At 36.0% G+C, this 20,317-nt stretch overlaps 1 protein-coding gene across 4 annotated transcripts in view; it reads left to right on the top strand.

Annotated features, from left to right (window-relative positions):
- The window catches only part of DENND4C (DENN domain containing 4C), a 75,036-nt gene that overhangs the window by 25,484 nt on the left and 29,235 nt on the right, over positions 1-20,317 (top strand). For all 4 annotated transcript variants that reach the window (XM_065860182.2, XM_065860183.2, XM_071802586.1 and 1 more), the window contains exons 3-16: positions 3,532-3,784; positions 4,768-4,837; positions 6,108-6,277; positions 7,551-7,792; positions 8,616-8,682; positions 9,354-9,412; positions 10,500-10,644; positions 10,998-11,173; positions 14,461-14,561; positions 16,049-16,267; positions 17,250-17,395; positions 18,550-18,585; positions 18,826-18,956; positions 19,820-19,952. In XM_065860182.2, coding sequence (XP_065716254.1) covers positions 3,532-3,784; positions 4,768-4,837; positions 6,108-6,277; positions 7,551-7,792; positions 8,616-8,682; positions 9,354-9,412; positions 10,500-10,644; positions 10,998-11,173; positions 14,461-14,561; positions 16,049-16,267; positions 17,250-17,395; positions 18,550-18,585; positions 18,826-18,956; positions 19,820-19,952 — 1,948 coding nt within the window. The remainder of the gene's footprint in view (positions 1-3,531; positions 3,785-4,767; positions 4,838-6,107; positions 6,278-7,550; positions 7,793-8,615; positions 8,683-9,353; positions 9,413-10,499; positions 10,645-10,997; positions 11,174-14,460; positions 14,562-16,048; positions 16,268-17,249; positions 17,396-18,549; positions 18,586-18,825; positions 18,957-19,819; positions 19,953-20,317) is intronic.

Genomic DNA, 20,317 nt, shown 5'->3' with positions numbered 1-20,317 from the left:
CCAGAGATGGTTAGAGCAAGCTGCTTTTTTTTTTTCTGCTTTCCTTTTTTATTTTTTGTGAATTTCAGTGTGTTCAAATAAAAGTGGAGTTTGGGCAAGAGATGCTTGTACATTCTGAAGGCTAGTTTATGCTGTTGTCTCCTCTTTTAATTAAAGAACCGTTAAGTCAGCTGACATGCTGAGTGGACTTAGTAGGTGGAGGAAGAGTATATCACTTGAAAGTGCCAAATTCTTCTGTCAAGGTTGTTGATAAATATATGAAGTCAAGTTATCTTCTAGTCTGAGCATTCAGATAATTCTTGATAAACATTTGTGTGTGCATTTCTTTCTGACCTATTTTTATGGAAACTAGTTAACAAATGCTGTTTGGAGGAAGAGGGGAAATGGGGGTGCACTGTACTGATTCCCTGCTACTGTCCTTGTGTTCTGTATTTCCGTGCCTTCCATCCTGTTTCCTTCCTGTTTTTCCTTTGGTTCTTAAGCTGAAGTTTCTGTAAGATACTGGTTCTTAAGCTGAAGTTTCTGTAAGATGCTGGAGTGATGTCCTGCTGCAGGCCCTCACTTGCAAACAGTTAAGCCATGTGCTGTGCTCCTGGATGTTGCATTTGCCATGGCTGTTTGGAGTCAGAAGCATAAAGGTTTGATCATAGGACAAGAGATCTCTGAAGTCCTTTTCCTGTGTAGCTGTAAGATGTAGTATCTTAAGTGTATATGTCTATAAATAATTCACTTACGAGACATTCTGTTGCTTTTCTGCCCAATATTTTTGCTAATATTCCAGAAACAGGCAAGAACTGATACTTGAGATTTGTTTTGGTTTAGGTGCGCTGAGACTTTGGAAGAAGATCTTACCTCTCTTTGTTTTGCCCGTGAGTTAGGAATAGGGGAGAGCTCCAGCACTTGTTTCTGTAATGGAAGAAAACCTGACAGGAAAATGCTTTTTAAGTGTAAGTGGTTTTACAATTCTTAGCGCTTACTGTAGAGAAGATCAAGGAAAGAATATCAGGCTTCTTGTCTGAAGCAGAGGTTCTTGTATGACTAATGGGAAGGTTAGGTAACTTGTGTAAATAAAGAAATATTGCTGTTGTTTGTTGGGGTTTTATGTATATGAGGGTTTTTTTGTTCGGTTTGGTTTGGGTTTTTTTTTTGAGGGGCGGTGTTTGCTTTGGTTTACTTTTTTTTTAATTAGTATGGGAAGCTTTAGTTTGGCTAGAGGTTCTGTGCGCAGGACCACCTCATTCAACATACCTGGTTTCTGAAAATATCTGCAGTAGTATCAGTTGAACAACTGTTTTTCCTTGCTAGAGATGCATTTCAAAAACGAAAGTGAACTCAAATTTAAAGAAGTGTAACACAAACCGGAAGATGTTCTCAACAGCCAGCATCTTCCATTGTTCCTTAAGTCCAACCGCTGTGAGAGCTGCAGTTGAGTGTTTGGAACAGCTTAGGGTGGTAAAACTAATCATTTGTCTGTTTAGACAAATAATAATAGTTGTGCCAGTAGAAATAAAGGTAAGTCAATCTTTTTCCCTCAGCTTGACCCAACACTTCTCCTCTGACCCTCTTACTGCCTAGTATATTTATTTTAGTTCCTTTATTATTCAATGCTTGTGTTCTGGCTTCTCTTAAATGAGAAAGGAGGAGTTATTACAAAGAGTTATTTTGTGTTAGGACTGTAAGAGGTTGGACCTAGAGGAGAAATCAAGCTGGAGAGGAGACCCACACAATGCAGTTTGCAACAGTCTGCCTATGTTGAAATGATTTTCCAGAAGCAGAGTTTTCTGTGCTTTAAGAATATAGTATTTATATTTTCTAAACTGTGTTACCTGAAGTGTTGAAGTGTACCTTTAAATCAGTAAAACTGATTGTGGCAGGACTTACATGTAAAATGTGAAACAGCCTTACAAAGACAGTTGTTCGGTTTTTTTTTTTTTTTTGGTCTTCCTTAGGAAGTAAGAATGTAACATCTAGAGGGAACTGTAGGTTACATTTTGCTTGAAATGAAACTTTACTGAAGTTGAGAGAATAATGTAACAAATAAGATGTACTTGAGTTGGTGGCCAAGTATAAGCTCATAAAAGCAGAAACAAGTCTTATCCTGATCAGGATAATAATTAATCAAAGGCAGACACTGGAAAGTTGAGACGAGTAGGAGTAAACATGTTGTCTCAGAGAAGACTTTGCATATATCAGGTGTAATGTTAAATATTTCATGCATCACTTCTGAATGTTTTCATCAGAATTATTAAAATAATTGCCTGAGCGATCCATATGTGGTGGTTTTCTTCTGTTTCTTTGTTTTCTTAAATTCAATACTATGCACAAAGTCAGGAAATGGTGTGGTTTTATGATACTTCTGCTGGTAAATAGCAGGTAGGGATGAGAGTCGCTTTCATTTTCTTTTTGCCTTTAATAGGAAGTGACCCCACTGTTACAGTCTTGGACTCTGGTCAGCCCCTTAACTCTTAGATGTATTTGCACAACTAAGAGATTCTTCAGTCTTTAAGTATCTTTCTAAGAATACTTGTAAACTTATTAGATTGAACTGTGGGAATTGTCTGATTAAAATGGTTTCCCTTCTCAAAAGCTGCCAGCTGGCAGATGTTTTTAGAATAACTTTAAATTCCTGGATTTAGAATGCATGAAATTGAAACTAAAATTGAACTGAAATTTCCATTGGAGATGGCTCTGTTAATCTGCTTTTCTGTTTAATGTAAGACAGCAATGTGAAAAGTTAATGTAAACTCTTTATGCATAATGAAGGTGGCCTCAGAGCTGCTGCCATTGTAGTTGCTGGTAGGTTGGTTGGTGGTGGTGATGGTTGTTGTGGTTGGTTGGTTGCTTTTTAACTTTATGAAGCAAGTAACCCAATAAAAAGGGCGCAATACGTGTTCTTTGAGAGATTATTAGTTTAGAAGTAATTTGAGTAGCATGTACCTTCTCTTTACATACCTTGAAACAGTAGGTAGTAGATTAAACTTGGAAATACTGGTATTAGACTGGTTTTGAACATGAGGTTATGTGTTGTTTTAAATGTAGCAGAAGTGTGATGGTCAGATGCTTTAAACTGTAATCATTATTGAAGTCAAGAAAGTTGTCCTCCATGAACTAGCTGAATGAATTTATTTGACAACCTGCTAGCTACATAATAAATACAGAAATATACTCCCAGCTCATGTGATTTCTTTGCTGTGTTAAAGTATTTCAGGACTGTAGTTCACATAGGTCCTCAATACTACAACAAGATACACATTTGTTCTGTGGAATCAGAATAAACAGTAATATTTGCATATTACAGTTTAAAGATGAGTAATTTGTAAGTTCCCAGAGAGATTTCTTATAATATTTAAATATTTCTGAATTGTTTCTTTGCCTCAAATTGTGCATGCTAAAAGACAATATTCAAAATACACATTAGAACATTGCAATGATGACATAGGGTGCTAAAGATGGACAACTTGTGTGAATTTGTCCAACTAATTTCTCATATATTTAAATGCATGTAATATTTTGTTTCCTTCCTGTCTGCAGAGTTCTGTATGAAGGGAAGGAGCGCATCATTTCAGGCTGTGAGGTGATTCAAGCTACTCCTTATGGTCGTTGTGCTAATGTTAACAACAGCTCAGCTTCTTCTCAGCGGATTTTTATCACGTACCGAAGGGCTCCTCCAATACGACCTCAAAATTCATTGGCAGTGACAGATATCTGTGTTATTGTTACCAGCAAAGGAGAAACCCCTCCTCATACATTTTGCAAAGTTGATAAGAATTTAAATTGTGGTATGGTGAGTATTTAAAAGCTTGAGTCTCTCTTTTTTTTTTTTTAATTTAATTAAATTTTATTTTATTTTTTAACTCAACAAACAAACCTGAAGGTAAAGAAGTATCTCTTTGAACTCTTCTTAGCACTGTTGTAATTCTGTTGTGTCACTATATCATAATTCTTTCATTCTATGTACCATCTGAGAGGCTTCAGTTTTGTAGGTTTTGTCGCTCCGATTTCCTTTGTGTTAGGAATTACTTCATCCTGATTACTCACTTCTTCAGTTTGCATATTCATGTCCAGGTACTATTTAGGAGTAATGCGATGGACTTTTTTTTTCCCCTTTCTTCTTTTGGTGATGCTGACACTTGGGATGCATCACAAACACTTCTTACTTAGTTATTAATAATGCTTATTTTACTAAGGTGTATAAGAATGATAATTAGTGCTTACAGTTTCTTCACGTACTTTTTTTTCAGTGTGCTTTTATTTAGTCTGTTTTGCATTTAGTTTACTCAGGCTGAAAGAAGTGATTATTTTTTTTTTTTTTCAAATGATACAGAGTACTCAGACAAACTGCAAAAGCCACTATGAAAATAACAAATTTATAGAAGTACGATAAAAGGTTCAAGTGATGATTTTTAGAATTTCGCTTCCACTGATGAGTTCCTATAAAAGTATCATTTTAAATAACCAAGTAAATGTGAAGCTGCAAATGATTTGCTTTACTTTTCCCTGTTGTTCTGTTGTGATAAGTCAAAGAGTAGTGTGGTGGTATGATTATTTTATGTAAATCCTGTAATCTCAAAAAATGTGAGAAGGGTGAATTCTTGATTTCATGGTTTATATGCACTCAGCAGTGAGACAGTCATTTTATACCGTAATTCTTTTTATGTAAATGTCTGCTTTGTTTTTAAGTGGGGGTATGTTAAAATCCTTACACTTGATTTCTCTGCTGTCTGTCGTCGTCTTATCTGGTTCTAAGATGAAACTTTTGTCTTCCAGTGGGGTTCCAGTGTATACCTTTGTTACAAGAAGTCTGTGCCACCTACGAACTCTTTAGCATATAAAGCTGGTAAGTAATCTTATAGGCAAACTGTCTGAACATGCTAACAGAACGATTCACATGCGTTTTTGAAATCAGATAATAATTTTAAAAGCTTAAGCGCTGTCTGTCAGAATTCTGTTCTTAGAGTATGTCAGTTGAAATCAACTCCTATAATGTCTTCTTCACTCCCCTCACTTTTTCCCAGGGGAAAAAAAAAAAATAAAAGCATTAATAGGAATAGCATTGTTCTGTATTAATATAGTTCTTATCGTGACAGGTTTGGTAGCTTAGGAGCTTTAGCAGAAAGCCTAGCAAGCATTTCAGATGTAACAAAAGACTTCATATTTCTTGTATTGGTGATGACGGAGAAGGAGTAATTGAAAATTCCATTCAACATTACTCATATTTCTTTTTATGTCTCACAGCTAATTTAACATCTTTCCTTTAATTTGAAAGTTAAATGTGTTTTTTGCCTTCAGCTCCACAACTACTCACTTGTTTCTTATTAGAGGAGAGTGAAAAACATTCTGAAAAGACAAGAAACCTTGTCTTTTAAGTCTGGCTTTTATAAGTTTTTTAATGCATTGCTACAAATTATTATTCATTTTTCTGTAGAAGTCAAAAAGAACTTTCAGAAGAGTTTGTACTGAGCATTAAGTGCACCAAATTCCTTTGAAAGGAGTAAACTACCAAGTAGAAGTGGAAAGCACAGATGGTGAAGTCAGTGTAATATAATATAAGCTAGATGAACAGCAATAGCAAACCAGTGCTTGTGTGCCTGTTTGCTACCAATAAGAATTAGACATATTTCTGAAAACTGATTAAACTGTTTGTTTAAATTCAACATATTGACCGATTAGCAGAAAATGTGAACAGTCAGCTGGTTCTTCTTATTCTCAGCAGAGGTATTAGTGCTGTTTTTACAGTAGATACATTATCACTTCATAGGAATTTCTTTGTAATAAAATACATTCCAATGGCACATTTAAAAAGCACAGGTAATTCCTGATTGGTTTAAAGGTAAAATATTCACTAGTTAGTTTTCACTATGTGCTGTTTTTTGAGCAGTAGCCAGAAGGGAGTGCTTCAATATCCATGGGCAATTTTTAAGTGTTTGTTACTTGGATGGCTTAGTCTTACTGTCAAATGAGAGACTTTCTTCTTCTGCAGGTGTTATCTTTGGTTATAAAGTCCAGATAACCAACAGACTTTGCTGTATGTTGTGGAAAATACGTTGCCTACCTTATTTAGTGCTCACAGAGAATATGTGCTTACTTTCCCTTCTCCTGTTTTGAAGGCTTAATTTTCAGGTATCCTCAAGAGAACTATGAGTCATTCCCACTGTCGGAATCTGTACCTCTCTTCTGCCTTCCTATGGGAGCTACTATTGAGTGCTGGGATCCTCAAACCAAATATCCACTACCAGTTTTCTCAACATTTGTACTGACCTGCTCTTCTGCAGAAAAGGTGTGTCTGTGTGACTGGTTTTTTAATTTTAGTTCAAATGGGTGCTATGGAGATACATAGGCATTGTTTCTTCTGTATTTGAGAAATACTACAAAATAAATTGTTGAACGCTTGCCTTATAAAATTGTATTTCTTAAGCCTTCATATAAGACAGAAATGAATGAAGACAGGGAATAGCGGGAAGAGCATGTGCTGTTTAGTCCTGTGTAAGCTGAACCAGACACTTAACAAAACCAAAACTAGTGGCGCTCTGTTTGAAGTAGGAAGTTCCTAGGAATGGAAATGTAACCTACATGTTGAAGAGGTGTTCACTTAACCACATGTGTTAGTAATGCTTAAGTTGTTGTGGTTTTCCTATGGTTACCTTAAAAGCGACTTCTGTGTGAATTTGTGAATTGAGCTCTGTAGGTATCTCTGTATATGAGTAGGAAAATAGTTACCAGAAAACAGCAGGGCAGGGGAAGAACAGTATGTGCTGAGAGGTAGCGTGTGAAAGGCTCTAAAGAACTGATGAGCTCCTGAGACCTGTGATCCTGTTGAATTCACATGAAGTGATAGCTTTAGAACACCAGCCACCTGCGGAACTTGTACAAAGGCCATCAGCACACATGGGCACAAAAAATGTGTTGTGTGACAGCCCACATGTGAGAAGGCAGTGTCTGCAGTACACAGACAGTGACAGCAGGGTTATAGGTACACCTGATGAAGCAAAGGAGCTTTGTTTGGGGTTGGTCTCCTAGTGGTTGCTTCAATTTGCTAGCTGTGTCTGTGTGTGAGGGAATGATTGTAATGTATGATTAGCTCTCTGTGACTAATAAGCAGCAGTTTGGCTCTGTTAGTGATGAGCACTCCACTTCCACTCTGCCTCAGTCCCCTATCAGAGAAATCTATATACTTCTCCATTTTCAAATAGCAACAAAAAAAATCTTTCTCCAAGATATTAATACTTCTTTTGCATGGGGGAATGCAGTAGCTGCCAGTATTTTTCTCAGAGACAATGTATACTGTGGTATCGATCTTTCCATGTCCTCTTTTTGCTAAGCTTGCCAGAATAATTAAGTTATTTATGAAACTGACAAATAGAGAAGGAATATTAGAAAAGGTCAGTAGCTGTTTAGCTTGATAAAATGAGTGAAGTCAAAGCTAAAACAATTGTATTGTTCACTGTGGTAATGATAGGCGAATTTACTGAACACAGCATTTCATGAGAGTTGTTTTTCAGTTTTTCAGTTTTTCTCCTGGGTCTGCTCAGCTGTTTTTCTTCATCTTTTAGGTTTATGGTGCTGCTATTCAGTTTTATGAGCCTTATCCCCGGGAGCTGCTAACAGAAAAACAACAATTGAAGCTGGGTCTCTTGACAGCTGTGGAGAGGAAAGTGGTTACTTCCAAGTCCATCAATTCCAACAAATGCATCTGCCTTCTCTCACACTGGCCTTTCTTTGAAGCATTTAGAAAATTTCTTATGTTCATCTACAAACTTTCGGTCTCTGGACCTCATCCTCTTCCCATTGAAAAGTAAGTAAAACATTTTTCAAATTAATACAGGAAGGTGACTGTATCTGCTGAAGAAGTCCTGTGATTTATGCATGTCACACTTACTTAGTTGATATATTTGTTCCATTCTCTTGCTTGCAGTATGTAGCTTGTGTTGTGTTGATAGAAATTATTGCGGCTTCTGTTTAATAGTAATGGTTCTTGTAGTGCCAGGAAAGTGAACTGGATTTTACTGTGGCTTTTCTGTTAGAATATGTCAAGCCTGTTTACCTTTCTCTTAACTACGTCGAACAGAAAATGGCTGAGGTATGACATCAGTGCTATGTTTGCAGTCCTGCATTTCAGGTTAATAGAGTAAGCTCAAGGACTCTGCATCAGCAATGAATATCTGTGTCTCTTTCCAAGCACTGCAACTAGTGCAGATTTTGTGCATGTGTGTAAACTCTGTAGGGGATACTTTTCATGGTCATAAACATTTGCTAGAATACGATGTTACATTCGAAACTGTATTAGACCTCTGGCAGTGCAATATATAGTTTCTCTTAGCTTCATTGGAAACTCTGTAGAATGGGGTTAGCCTGCCTGGGATTTTAAATGTCTTGCCTAAATGCCAGTGTGTTATCTTTTGCATACATATCTGAAGCTGCCAGTATTATTCACACATTAAATATGAGTGAATGGAGCTTCTTAGTTTCAGTTTGCTTAAACTTATCAAAAGAGTAAATAAATCTTAACAGCCTTTCTAAAACATGGTACCATAGTGATTCTAAAATGTGATTAACATTGTTTTCAGTCCCTGATTAGTCCCCAGTGTTGGTTTTCTAACATCTTGCCTTTTTTTCAGGCACATATCCCATTTTATGCACAATATACCTTTCCCTTCACCACAAAGACCAAGAATTCTTGTGCAGGTAAGCAAAACATTTTCTTCCATTTTTGGTTAGGATAAAGACAAACCCTCTTTCTTGGTTTTCAAAGCTTGATTTCTTCCTTTAGACTTGTTATTCAGCTTTGAATCCTCTTCTGCTGGAAGGGAAAGGGGAGAAGATCGATGGGTTGGCCTTCTCTTTTATTGATATAAACCTGTAGTAACGTAGCAAAGGAAACTATGTCAGACTTCAGGTTGTACGGATGGCAGCAACGTCCTACTTCTAACGTGGGAAATTTCTGCCATATATTACCCTTTTGTTTTATAGGCACCGTTTGCATTCCCTCAGTGAGGGGGTTGTATGTTTTCTGTCTTTATCTCACTTGTCTGACACTACAGTGGGTGAAACGTTGGTCCCCTGGGGCACTGTGTCTTGTGCTTCTCTGTTTAATCACCCAGCAGCAGTTATATGTTCAACACTGAGTCACAGACAATTTCCTGTAACTTCTGAAGATCGCTACAGTGACTATGACAAGCCCTGTTGGCTTGGTGAATGCATGTCCCAAAGGTTCTCTGATTCACGTCTCTTGCATGACATCGTAACTCTGTCTGTCAGGCAGTTCGTTAAACTGTGGATATACATTTATATTGGAATATGATACTGTATTAACTTTGGAGCTGTCCGTATCAATCACATGCTACTTTGTGTTTCAGCTTTCTGCCCACGATGCGTTAATATTGTCTCAACCAGTTTCTACACCATTACCATTAAGGTATCATTGTTACTACTTTAAATGTATGCTACTTAAAAAAATTCAGAGGCAAATACAAATGAGTCAGAAGGAAGCCAAACTTTACTGCAATATTGTTATATCTTGTAAAGAGAAAGCTCAATATGCATTTATAATATTATATAGTGTTGTCTTTTTGACATAGACCTGTCCTTTGTGGAAGAATAATGTCACTATTTATCCTGAAATACAGATGAATTGCCAAATTATCATAGGGACTCTGAAGAAAGAAGAAGCAGGCTGTGAGGAAGAAAATATGTGTATTTAAGTATCTTATATTTTCAGAACGTGCGTAATAAGCAAAGTTTTTTTAAATAGCTTAAATAGACTGGATGTTTTCTGTATGTGAGAATCCTGTGTTTAATCATACGTCTTACACAGCTTCTTAAGTGAAAAATTGCATCCAGCCACCAAACTGCAAAGTAACATGTAAGCACTTTTCTAAGGACAGATTTTACAGCCCTGTGCCCTTATAAATGTCTTTACAATACCTAAGTGTGTACAATCCAAACAAATGAAATGGAGTCAAACTTGTAGAAACTAAAGGCATGTTGCTATCAGAATGATGGATTGGCTTTACTTGACTAGTATTAGAATTTGATGCTGTGCTTCTAAGATGAAATGGATCCTCTCGTTCATTGTTTTTGCCTGAGGTAAGCCATCATATAAACCACTGGTTTATACTGTGCTTGGATTAGTTGTTAACTAGTTAGATCTGGCTTGCTGTTACAAAGACAAGATGCCTGTGCGTTTATGAGAGTGAGCACCATAAACAACACAAACTCAACAGCACCATGATATAGCATGTGGTTTTTTAGCAACAGAAGTTATATTTAGCTTTCTTTATGTCAGTACAACTCTCTTATTGAGGTGATAGCTATTAGATAGATACGTAGATATTTGATGTGTGATAACACCACTCAACTAGTTGGTCATAAATAGTTGGCTGAAATCTGATAGCAGCAATTTTTTTTGTTTGGTTGGTTGGTTTTTTTTTTGTTGTTTTTTTCGTTTTTGTTTTAATCCTTTAACATTCTTATTCTCTTCTCCCTTCCCACCTGCCCCTTAGTGGAGCAAACTTTAGCACTCTGCTCATGAATCTTGGACCGGAAAACTGTGCCACTCTGTTACTCTTTGTATTACTGGAAGGCAAGATCCTCCTCCATTCTCTTAGACCAGCTGTGTTGACAGGAGTTGCTGAAGCTGTAGCAGCTGTAAGTACAAAGTCTTCTATACAGCAGTGAGAGAAATCAGTTCAAACTCCACAGTTGTTGTAAGGCTTTTTTAAGTTAAAATTACTGATGCACTGAATTATCATTTTTCCCAGCAATATGATTTAGTTAAAGCGCCCTAGTGTGTCTCATTGTTATAACTATTGAAATGATCAACACTTTTGCATAGATAACTAAGAGATGTGCTGAAAATACGTGGTCAAACTTGAAGATTCTTTTCTGACAGCGTTACGAGGCTTTTAGCAATTTCATTGCTGCATTTAACTTCTTGGTTTTGTTGTACGGTATCTGTTGTCTTGTTTTAATGCATTGATTTCATTTAATTTTTCCTTCAGATGATATTTCCATTTCAGTGGCAGTGTCCATATATCCCCCTATGTCCTTTGTCTCTGGCCACCGTACTCAGTGCACCTCTTCCATTTATTGTTGGAGTTGATTCACGATACTTTGATCTGTACGATCCACCACAGGATATTGTGTGCATTGACTTAGACACAAACATGGTGTACATGTAAGTTCTATGGAGTTTTTACATTTATCTGTAGATGGAGAGATTGCTGAAATGCTCAGGAGATAAAACTATTAAACACTCATTGATCCAGCATGGTTCATTTCTCTGTTCTTTTTCTCATTTCTAAAGTTTCGTAGCAAATTAAAGCTTAGTAAGTCAACACTTGGTGCTGCCTATAAAAATGTGGCACATATGTCGCTATACATTTAGTAACAAAATGGAAATGTGTTCCACTTTGTTTTTCCACTTCTAGTACAGCTTATTAGGAAAATGGGCCAAAAGCTAGAAAGGAGGAAGAAGACTTGTTTTGGATTTTTCTTTTGCCCCACCGTTTCTTACATATTCACCTTGACCTATCAGTTTTGAATTTGGTCTGCCTGTGTTCGGTAACTGTTGTTTCATGAACATGAGCACTTCAGGACCCTTCATGACAGCTTTTGATGCTGCCTTGCATTTGGAACACGTGGTGTTAATAAACAAATTTTTCTTATTACAACCATCAGATTTTTGGTGAGATTAATCAAGCAAAATTTGGTGTCTTGACTACTTTCAATATAAAATATTTTCACTTAATTATTATTTTTTTAATATTTTTTTAAAATTGAAAGTGTTGCATATTTTCTTTACGTCTTCTTGAGGAGAGTCTAATCCAGTGTAACTCTTCTGTTTTTCTGTAATGTATCTAAATGAGAGTACCAATAACTGGATTGAAAATTCAGTTGTTTCAGGTGTTTAATTCAGGAACTTTGAGTTACCTTTCAATTTTAAATTAACTAGATCATAAATAGAAAGGGGCATCTAAGCTAGTTCAAGATGAAGGTGAACCTCAGTAGGTAAAGCAGACAACTTTTCTCTGTGAAAATGTAGTTGTACTTCAACTCATGTCGCTTTTTAACTCTTGACTTTTGCATGTACTAACAAGTTATAATTAGGCATTTGATCTATGGGTCATTTGAATGCTTTCTTGATTTTCATTGTATCAGAAGGAACGATATTCATTATTCTACTGAAGCAAGTGTTAACATTACTGAAATGGTTTGTTTCATTAGCAACATTGAAGGAAACAGTAAACAATATAGCAGTTTATGTTTTGTTGTTGGTTGGTTTTTCTCCTTCACCTGAGTTCCCATTAAAAACCCTGCAAAAAGCATTTTCATCACTGTATATCAAAGTATTATGTCACCAAAAGCATAATTATAATAGATATTGTGGAAAAAGAATATATTGAAGAAACTCAAGGAAGATAACTTGTTTATATGAAAATATTTGCAGTGAAAAAATACCTGAATGTTTTTTTCCATAAGTAGAATGGAAGTTGAAGACTGGGTTGCAGAAAAATGGAGATAGGAGCAGAGGATTTAGCAGTGGTATAAGGATGTCAGAGTTCTGTTGGGAGGACTACTAAAAGGACCAAGTATCCACCTTACTTGGGTTGGTTACTGAACTAAAAATCTACCAGTGTCTGACCTCTTATGAGACACTCAACTGAAAAGGTTTTTTCACCTTTTACTCTCTTATAAGTCCAATTCTCTTTCAATAGTCAACCAATCTTTTTGTTTTCTTGCTGCCCATTATGCATATATCTCATCTGTACTACTTATTTGGCTTCCAGAGTAATTTGATGTCTGTAATATTTGGCTTAAGTAAATGTGAGATGTTGGTATGTGCATTATAGAACTTTTTTAACCTGGAAATGAGGATTTTTTTTTTTTTTTTTTTTAATTTTGGAGAGGTGTAGGTGAAGCCAAATCCCCATAAAGCACTATGTGTTGAAAAGCATATGGAATTCTAAAACACAACATTGTTAGTAAAGATTAGTGATCCATTTTATTTCATCCATGTCTGTTTCTGTCCCTCTTTATTTATGTGGCCATGCTGCCTTATGTGGTTTGTTTGTTTGTTTGATAAAAATTAACAGCGCTGTTGCTAACTTTGAAAGACTGCGTAGTAGAGGAATAACATTTGAAAAATTCAATATTTTCTAGTGCATCAGTCTGTTTGTCTAATGTCTTTTTAGAGCAAGTTTGCCGCTATCTTCTGTGTGATAGATTGAAGCCTTATTTACTGCCAAAAAGTACTGAAGGCCTTTTATTCATTCAGCATCTTCTGTAATGCCTTTTTTGGGACCTTTTCAACTATTGCTGTGAAAGTAACATTGAAAACTGGTTGAGGAAAGTAGCCTTTTTAGGGCAAAGATTTGTTTGTTTTATATTTTATAGCAGGATTTTTTTTTTCCTTGCATTTTTGGAACAGTGCCATTTGTATTGTTTATAGGCATGTCGTTGTGTTGGGGAAAAGATGGGAAAAGACATTCATAAGTGTGCATTTTTTTCTTTAACTTCTGAAACTTTGGCTTCTTTCCTAAGATAGTTTTGTGTCAATGCCAGTTGAGCAACTAATAATTGATCAAACATTTCACTGGTGCAAAGAGCAAAACAAGCAGTGACAGCATCAGCTTGGATAGTAATAACTGATTAGTTCTTTGTGGCCACGAGGTCTGTTGTACTCCCTGTTACCGCAGTTCTCCCCCACCTCCTGCCTCCCAGAAAGCAGATGGAGTAGGGACTCTCAGGATTGACTCCCTGTTCTCCCTCTTTTTATATCCAACTGCTTGAACAAGGTCTGGCATTGTACCCATTGTCCTTCTAACAAATGTGAGCATCCCTTTAGGCAAATTTATCCCACTGCTTAACCAACCATGTAATTTTCAGGCTGTGAACTGACTTCCCAGTCTCCCCAGTCCCTGCTAGCCTGTGGCTGAAGCTGGAGCTGGCTTGCCATGGACATGTTGCAGTCTGCCATATGACCATGAAGCTACCAGGCTGGTCTTCCAGCATTTTGCAGTAACAAGTTGATGTTCCAAACTGCATTTATTTGTAGCAGTAGCAGTATGGCAGGTTCATGGTAGTATAAACTTTACATAGTAATCACACACAGAGTAGTGTGTTTAAATTATATTAGCAAGACAGATCAAAATTCTGAAAGGGAAATGAGCTAAGTGAAACTTAAAACTAAAATGTCTAAATGCAGGCCTTTCTTACAGACTGGAGGAAACTTCTAACTCAATTAATACTGTTCTGTAACTGAGGAAATGAAATTCTGAGTTATGTCACTCCCATTTTTAAAATTTTTGACAAGCAGGGACAGTAACAAGATTTCTTTTCAAAATAATTTCAATTGTTTTGGTTACTATGTTCTGAAAATGAAGCAACTTAGGGCTGTGGAATCTATTATTTTCTATATGGTCTGTATTTGGTACATAATTTTTTCCTTCCCCTATCTTTTAGATCAGACGATAAGAAGAGCACCAACTGGAAGCAGTTTCCTAAGAAGCCATGTAAAAGTCTGCTTAGCACCTTGAAGAAACTGCACCCTCAGCTGGCAGCAGGTGAAATATATAAAATAAGATGGGAAGGGGCAAGAACAGAAACTAAATAAAGCAGGGGAGGTAGATATTTGAAGAAAACTACTAAATTCTCTGATACGCACCTACAAGTCTTAAATTATAATTATAATTAATACATAAATGTAAGGACTTCCTTCTATCATATGGGGTGTGAATTATTATTTTAGAATTTTATTTTCTTCACTGTGCCTTGTTAAAATTGGAGCTTTTTTTAAAGACTTTACTCATGATTAAATTATATTCAAACAAATATTGAGCTAAAACACATTTGGATCTCGACCTAAAACACTATTCACAGTTCTGATGCAAAATAATAAATAGGGATATGAGTAAAATAATGTTGAATATCTCAGCTCTAGTGCAGATACTGCTGAATATCTCAGGTAGGGCCTTTTCTACAAAAATAATCAAGTAGCTAAATTTCAACAAAGTATTTCATCAAAATAAAAAGAAAAGCTGATGATCTTCAGCCTAATGACTTGGATAGATAAGAACAAATTTGGAGCTGACCTAACAGTTTTCAGGTATCACTTCTTTCTGACTGTAGGGATGCTCCTTAAGTTAAGATGTTCCAGGGTATGTTAGGTTGCATCATTATGGAGAAGGAGACAATGATAGCCTCATAGGTATACAAAGTTTGTAAATTACAGAAATAGAAAAATGCACTGAGTAAGAGCTGGCTGGTTTTGCCTTAGTTTTCTAGTTTTTTGGTTTTGTTTTTCACACAGCCTTTACTTTGTCTGTTATTAAAACTCAGGTTTTCTTTTGGTTTTATCAGCAGGCTCTGTCATGCAGTCTACCAGATATAGAACTGCTTCCTAATACTAACTTGGGCAGAACCAGTGGTCTTTTTTAGATAGATGGTTTTTCTGTTTTGGCAATATTACAACAGATATGTTATAATATTTATTTATATCTATATATAAATATTTGTATTACTATAATTGGTATTTTTGTTATAATAAAAAGTATGGAACTACAATTTTCAGCAATACTTGCTATTGTTTTTTTAAGAGGGCAAGAGCAAAAACTCTGTATGTCATCTACTTGTTTCTGCCCCCTGGTGCACTAAAATGTTAAAATTTTGATTAGAAAAACAGTTTCAGGCCCTTTCTAGATGTGCAGTCTTCAGAACAGGGAAAACATAGTCCTTTGTGTTTTTGTCAATATATTGCTGAAAGACTACATTGAGTTGGGTATGTGGTAACATTAATTCAATTGAGATCCTCCTCATTGTTTAATTTCTCAGTGGCCCGGATGAGCTAGAAAAACATGTAATCAACTCTTGAGGTAACCTGCCTTTTTATGGGCCAGACCAATTGGAAAGTAATCACAGGATTTCTAGTATTGGTTACTTTGAATATGGCCAAGTAGAAAAAAGAAAAAATCCATCTTCAGCACCTTGCAAAAGTTACCTTTTTGAATGCATTGAATTTTAATACAGGATTATACGTGTTGTTCATTGGTAGTTCACAGGAAGACTCAAGAAGGCTCTGCAGTGGAGATGACTCCTATTGAGGCAGACTTCTCATGGCAGAAGAAGATGACAGAACTTGAGATGGAGATCCAGGAAGCTTTTCTCCGTTTCATGGCATCTATTTTAAAGGGTTACAGAACATTCCTCAAGCCAATCACACAGGCACCTTCAAATAAAGCAACTGCTGCTGATTCCTTGTTTGATCATCAAGGTGAGGCTGAGGCAAACCAGCTGCTGATAGCATTGGCAGTGTTACAACTTTAGGGTTGAGGAGCTGCTTAACTTTACAAGGTCAAAGTTCCCCTTGGTTACACAACTCTTGGCAATATTTAAAATTGCAATTGTATAAAGTTAAGCTATTCAAAGTTGATTAGAACATGGATATAGGCACATACAACTGCAATTTTGCAGTAGCTCTGGTATTAGAAAAGCTGCTTTTCAGTAGCATGATACCCTCCCTGAGCGCTGTATTCCGTAGAGGCAGCTTTTGGGAATGAAGGAATAGTGCTCAATCTGTAGAGAGCAAAAAGTGCCAGAAGCCCAGTAATGAAGAAAAGTAATGCTCTTGATATAAATGGGAAAGTAAGAAAGAATGGGACAGAGATCATAAACATAACAAAACAGGACTCAGCAAAGGTCACCTTATTTTCCTCATCACCTTAACTTTTCAGACCTGTTCCTGAGTTGAATGCTGGATAAAATGCCACAGGTGTTTTGTTTTGTGTGTAGTCATGGTGTTTTGGGGTTGTTTTATTTCTGTTTGAGATTGTTTATTTATTTAATTATTAAAAAAAAAATTACAGAAGGTTGGATTTGAGAAGAGATTTTTAGGCAAAGGTTTGGAAAATATTATGTATTTTCAGGCCCATCACCTTTTAGGCGAATGTAATTTTTATTTTAATATTGCTATAGCTGTTAGATACTTCTTACACAAAAAATCAATAAACAGAGTGAGCAGATTACATGGGGGTGGTTGCTTGCCAACTACTGGTAAGTATGGCGAAAGAAAAATTTTTTATTAAAAGCTGTTATTTTAGTCTTCCAAATGCAAGTAGTGGTGAGTAGTTGATTTTACCGATACAGCAAATACTTTCTGTATTAGCACTTGAAATATCTTGTGTTGACAGTTCATGTGTTAATTTCTTACAGAACTCATGACTGGTATTCAGTTATATATTCCTTTTTATAACCAGGATTTTTAAAAAGCAGAGATCGTGCCTATACCAAGTTCTACACACATCTCACTAAAACGCAGATATTCAGCCGCTTCATTGAAGAGTGCAGTTTTGTGAGTGACAAGGATACTGGCTTGGCATTTTTTGATGACTGCATAGAAAAGGTAAAAAACATGTAGCAATACTATTAAATTATATGCTTCTGTTCATTTTGTTTTATTGTCCAGGTTTTTAGTTGTAAAGGTAGATACCTTCTTCAGCAAATGTTTTGAAGGACTGGAATTTTTGGTGGTTATTGCTGAATCATTTTCTTCCTTCGTCTTCTTGCATGGTCATAATTTACTGTGTTGATGCAGGAAGCTTTCGTTAAAGCCTTGTAGGATGTCAAGCTACAAGGTAATGTGAGAAATACCAGTAGCTGACACTTTAGCACAATGCCATCCATGTCTTCCCTTTAAATGTTAATCACCTTCCCTCTAATGTGAAATTACCTACCAGTGGTCATCTGTGTTGTTGCTTTTTTCTCACACAATTTAAACTTAAACCACAAAAACATGCCTAGTGATCCACTTGTGGTCAAGACTGATTTATGTAGATAAGGTCCCCTTTCATTGCCAGAAAAATTGCTGTAACCCATTGTTGTTTCCTGAAACAAAGTCTCTTCAGCATGGTTCTGGTCTAGATGGCTTAGGGAGTTCATAGCTTCATCTGTAAAATGCCAAGTTCTCAATATAAAGATTAGGAGCTAAAGAATTGTATGCATTTTTTTAAGGTGTGCATATATGTGATTCTTCCTGGACGGAACCTTCATTTTAATACCAAGTTTTTATAGAATAAGTCTTTGATTCAGTAGTTGTTCTGATCAAATTAACACTTGTTAACAGACCACAAAATAAGTGTTTAAAAGTTTCTTTGTTTTTATTTTTCTTCCTGCTGAGTATGGGGTATGCATCTAGAGTATACTTTATTTAATATTTTCAATAATTTGATTCTATTGCAGGTTGTTAATATGTTGCATACTTAAATTTTCATACTGAAAATATCTACAGAACAGCAGTTTCTTTCAATTAAACTAAATGAAAGCACTTTGATAGATTTAGTATTTTGTATTTAGTAGATAATGTTAATGGATTACTAGCATGCTGATTACTACATTTTCTTACTTTCAACAAAAGAAGTATTTGAAAAAGAGAGTGCTTCTACAGTCGTATGAAAATTTAGTGTTTCTTGTTTAATATTTCAGTAAATTACACAGCTTTGATAGAATTATTTAGGATTTTTTTTGAGAAGAAACTGTTTTTTTTTTTTCTTTTCACAGCTGTTTCCAGATAAAGGAACAGAAAAAGGAGAGAAGGTACTTTGTCCTTCAAAATGTTTAGAGATACCTGAGCATGAAATAAAAATGGAAAGATGAGGCTGTGGACTTGATATTTGCATAATTATAACACATATAATATATTTCATATGTTATACATGTAATAAAATACAATATATATTAAATATATTTTTACATATACTAACATAATTAATGTTTTAAAGGATATTTTATCCCAAAGCCAAACTCTGTACCTAAGAAAGCTAACTCTGTTTTCAGGTTGATGTAGATTCTGTTGAAGATGCACGGTTGATTGAGCTTGATGAGTCACAAAAAAGTGAACACACAGTGTTCATAATGCCACCAGAACCGCCCAGTGATGACGGCCAGGAGCGAGTGCCAAAATACAGGTAGGTACAAGTTAAACAACCACATGTAGTGAAACTAGAATGCTTTTGATGTTAAGCAGGGCAGGTGTTCCATCTTGGTGTAAGACTTGCTTTAATATAATATTCAGAAGAAGCTTTAGAAAGATGTGAACTGCCTGGATTACGGTAAGTTTCTGAAGCTCAAGTAGTCAGTGTTTTGTGTGTGTGCGTGTTTGAGGGCATGTGGATTTTGTTTTTAATTTTTCAGTAATTTCTTGCCAACTTTATAGTAATACTTTTCTATGTGTATTCTTCCTATTTGAGGCATTTATGTGTATTTTGTAGCAACTGCAATGCACTTTGTTTCACAGTGGGAATGACAGGGGGTGGGTAATGGATGTGCCCAGTACTATTGATCTGCAGCTGATGAACCAAAAGAACAAAACCCCCACTCCACTTTTCAGACTCTTTTCATTCAGTGTTTTTCAGCCCTGTGCAGGAAGTGTGGAGTTTCAGACACTCGGGGTATGATTTTTTTTCTTCCCATCTCTCCTGGATGTCACGAAGGTTCTGTTTCCAACTGTTGTACTTGTTAATCATCATCTGTGCTTCCCTGACCTTCATGGTATGGATAGCAGTCTGGTTCTTGTTTCCATTGTCTGTGGAGATTAATGTACAAGGCATCTTCTTGTGGCATCTTTGTGAATAGGACTAAGAGGATCTTGCTATCTTCCTTTTCCCCCCCCCCCCTCCCCTTTTTATTTTTCCCCCTGGTTCTTTATTTTTCAGTTCTTTATTTTTCAGTTCTTTGCACAAAACTTGTCTTTGTGTGGCTTTCCTAGCATCAGTAGGTATGTGAAAAGCTTTTCTGTTTGTGTTTTGTTTTTTTTTAATCATCTATATAGCTATAAAAACTTCCCACGACTAGATTTCAAGCTCTTTGACAGGCCACAGGAGCTCAAGCTCTCCTTCAGCAGACACCCAGCTGGAAGCAGCATTTCAAATAGTCCAGCACTCATGGCAAAGAGGACGAAACAGGTCAGATCAGTCTTATTGTAATCACTGTGTGAACACTGAAAGATATGAAGTTTTCTGTTAAAATTGCAACTATTTTTTTGTAGTGTAAGTTAATGATGTTAGAGGTTAGTTCTTTGTAGCTACTGAGAATCAACACCTGCAAAAGAAACAGAAGGGCAACAAATCAACAAACTAGCATCTGAGATTACAGTTTAGTGTGAAACCCATTAACCCATTTTTAAGCTTTAGGCTGTAATATAAAATAAAAGGAAACTAAAATAATTGCTTGAATGTGGAAGAAAAAAAAAAGAGGATTAATTCTGATGCTAGTTTTTGCTTACAGTGAGTCTTAAAAAGAGAGTGTTAAGAAGGGAGCTTCAGTTGAA

This window comes from Patagioenas fasciata, chromosome Z, assembly GCF_037038585.1.
Source record: "Patagioenas fasciata isolate bPatFas1 chromosome Z, bPatFas1.hap1, whole genome shotgun sequence".
Lineage (NCBI taxonomy): Eukaryota > Metazoa > Chordata > Aves > Columbiformes > Columbidae > Patagioenas > Patagioenas fasciata.
Note: the sequence above shows the minus strand (reverse complement) of the source record. Positions and strands in the feature narration are given on the sequence as shown.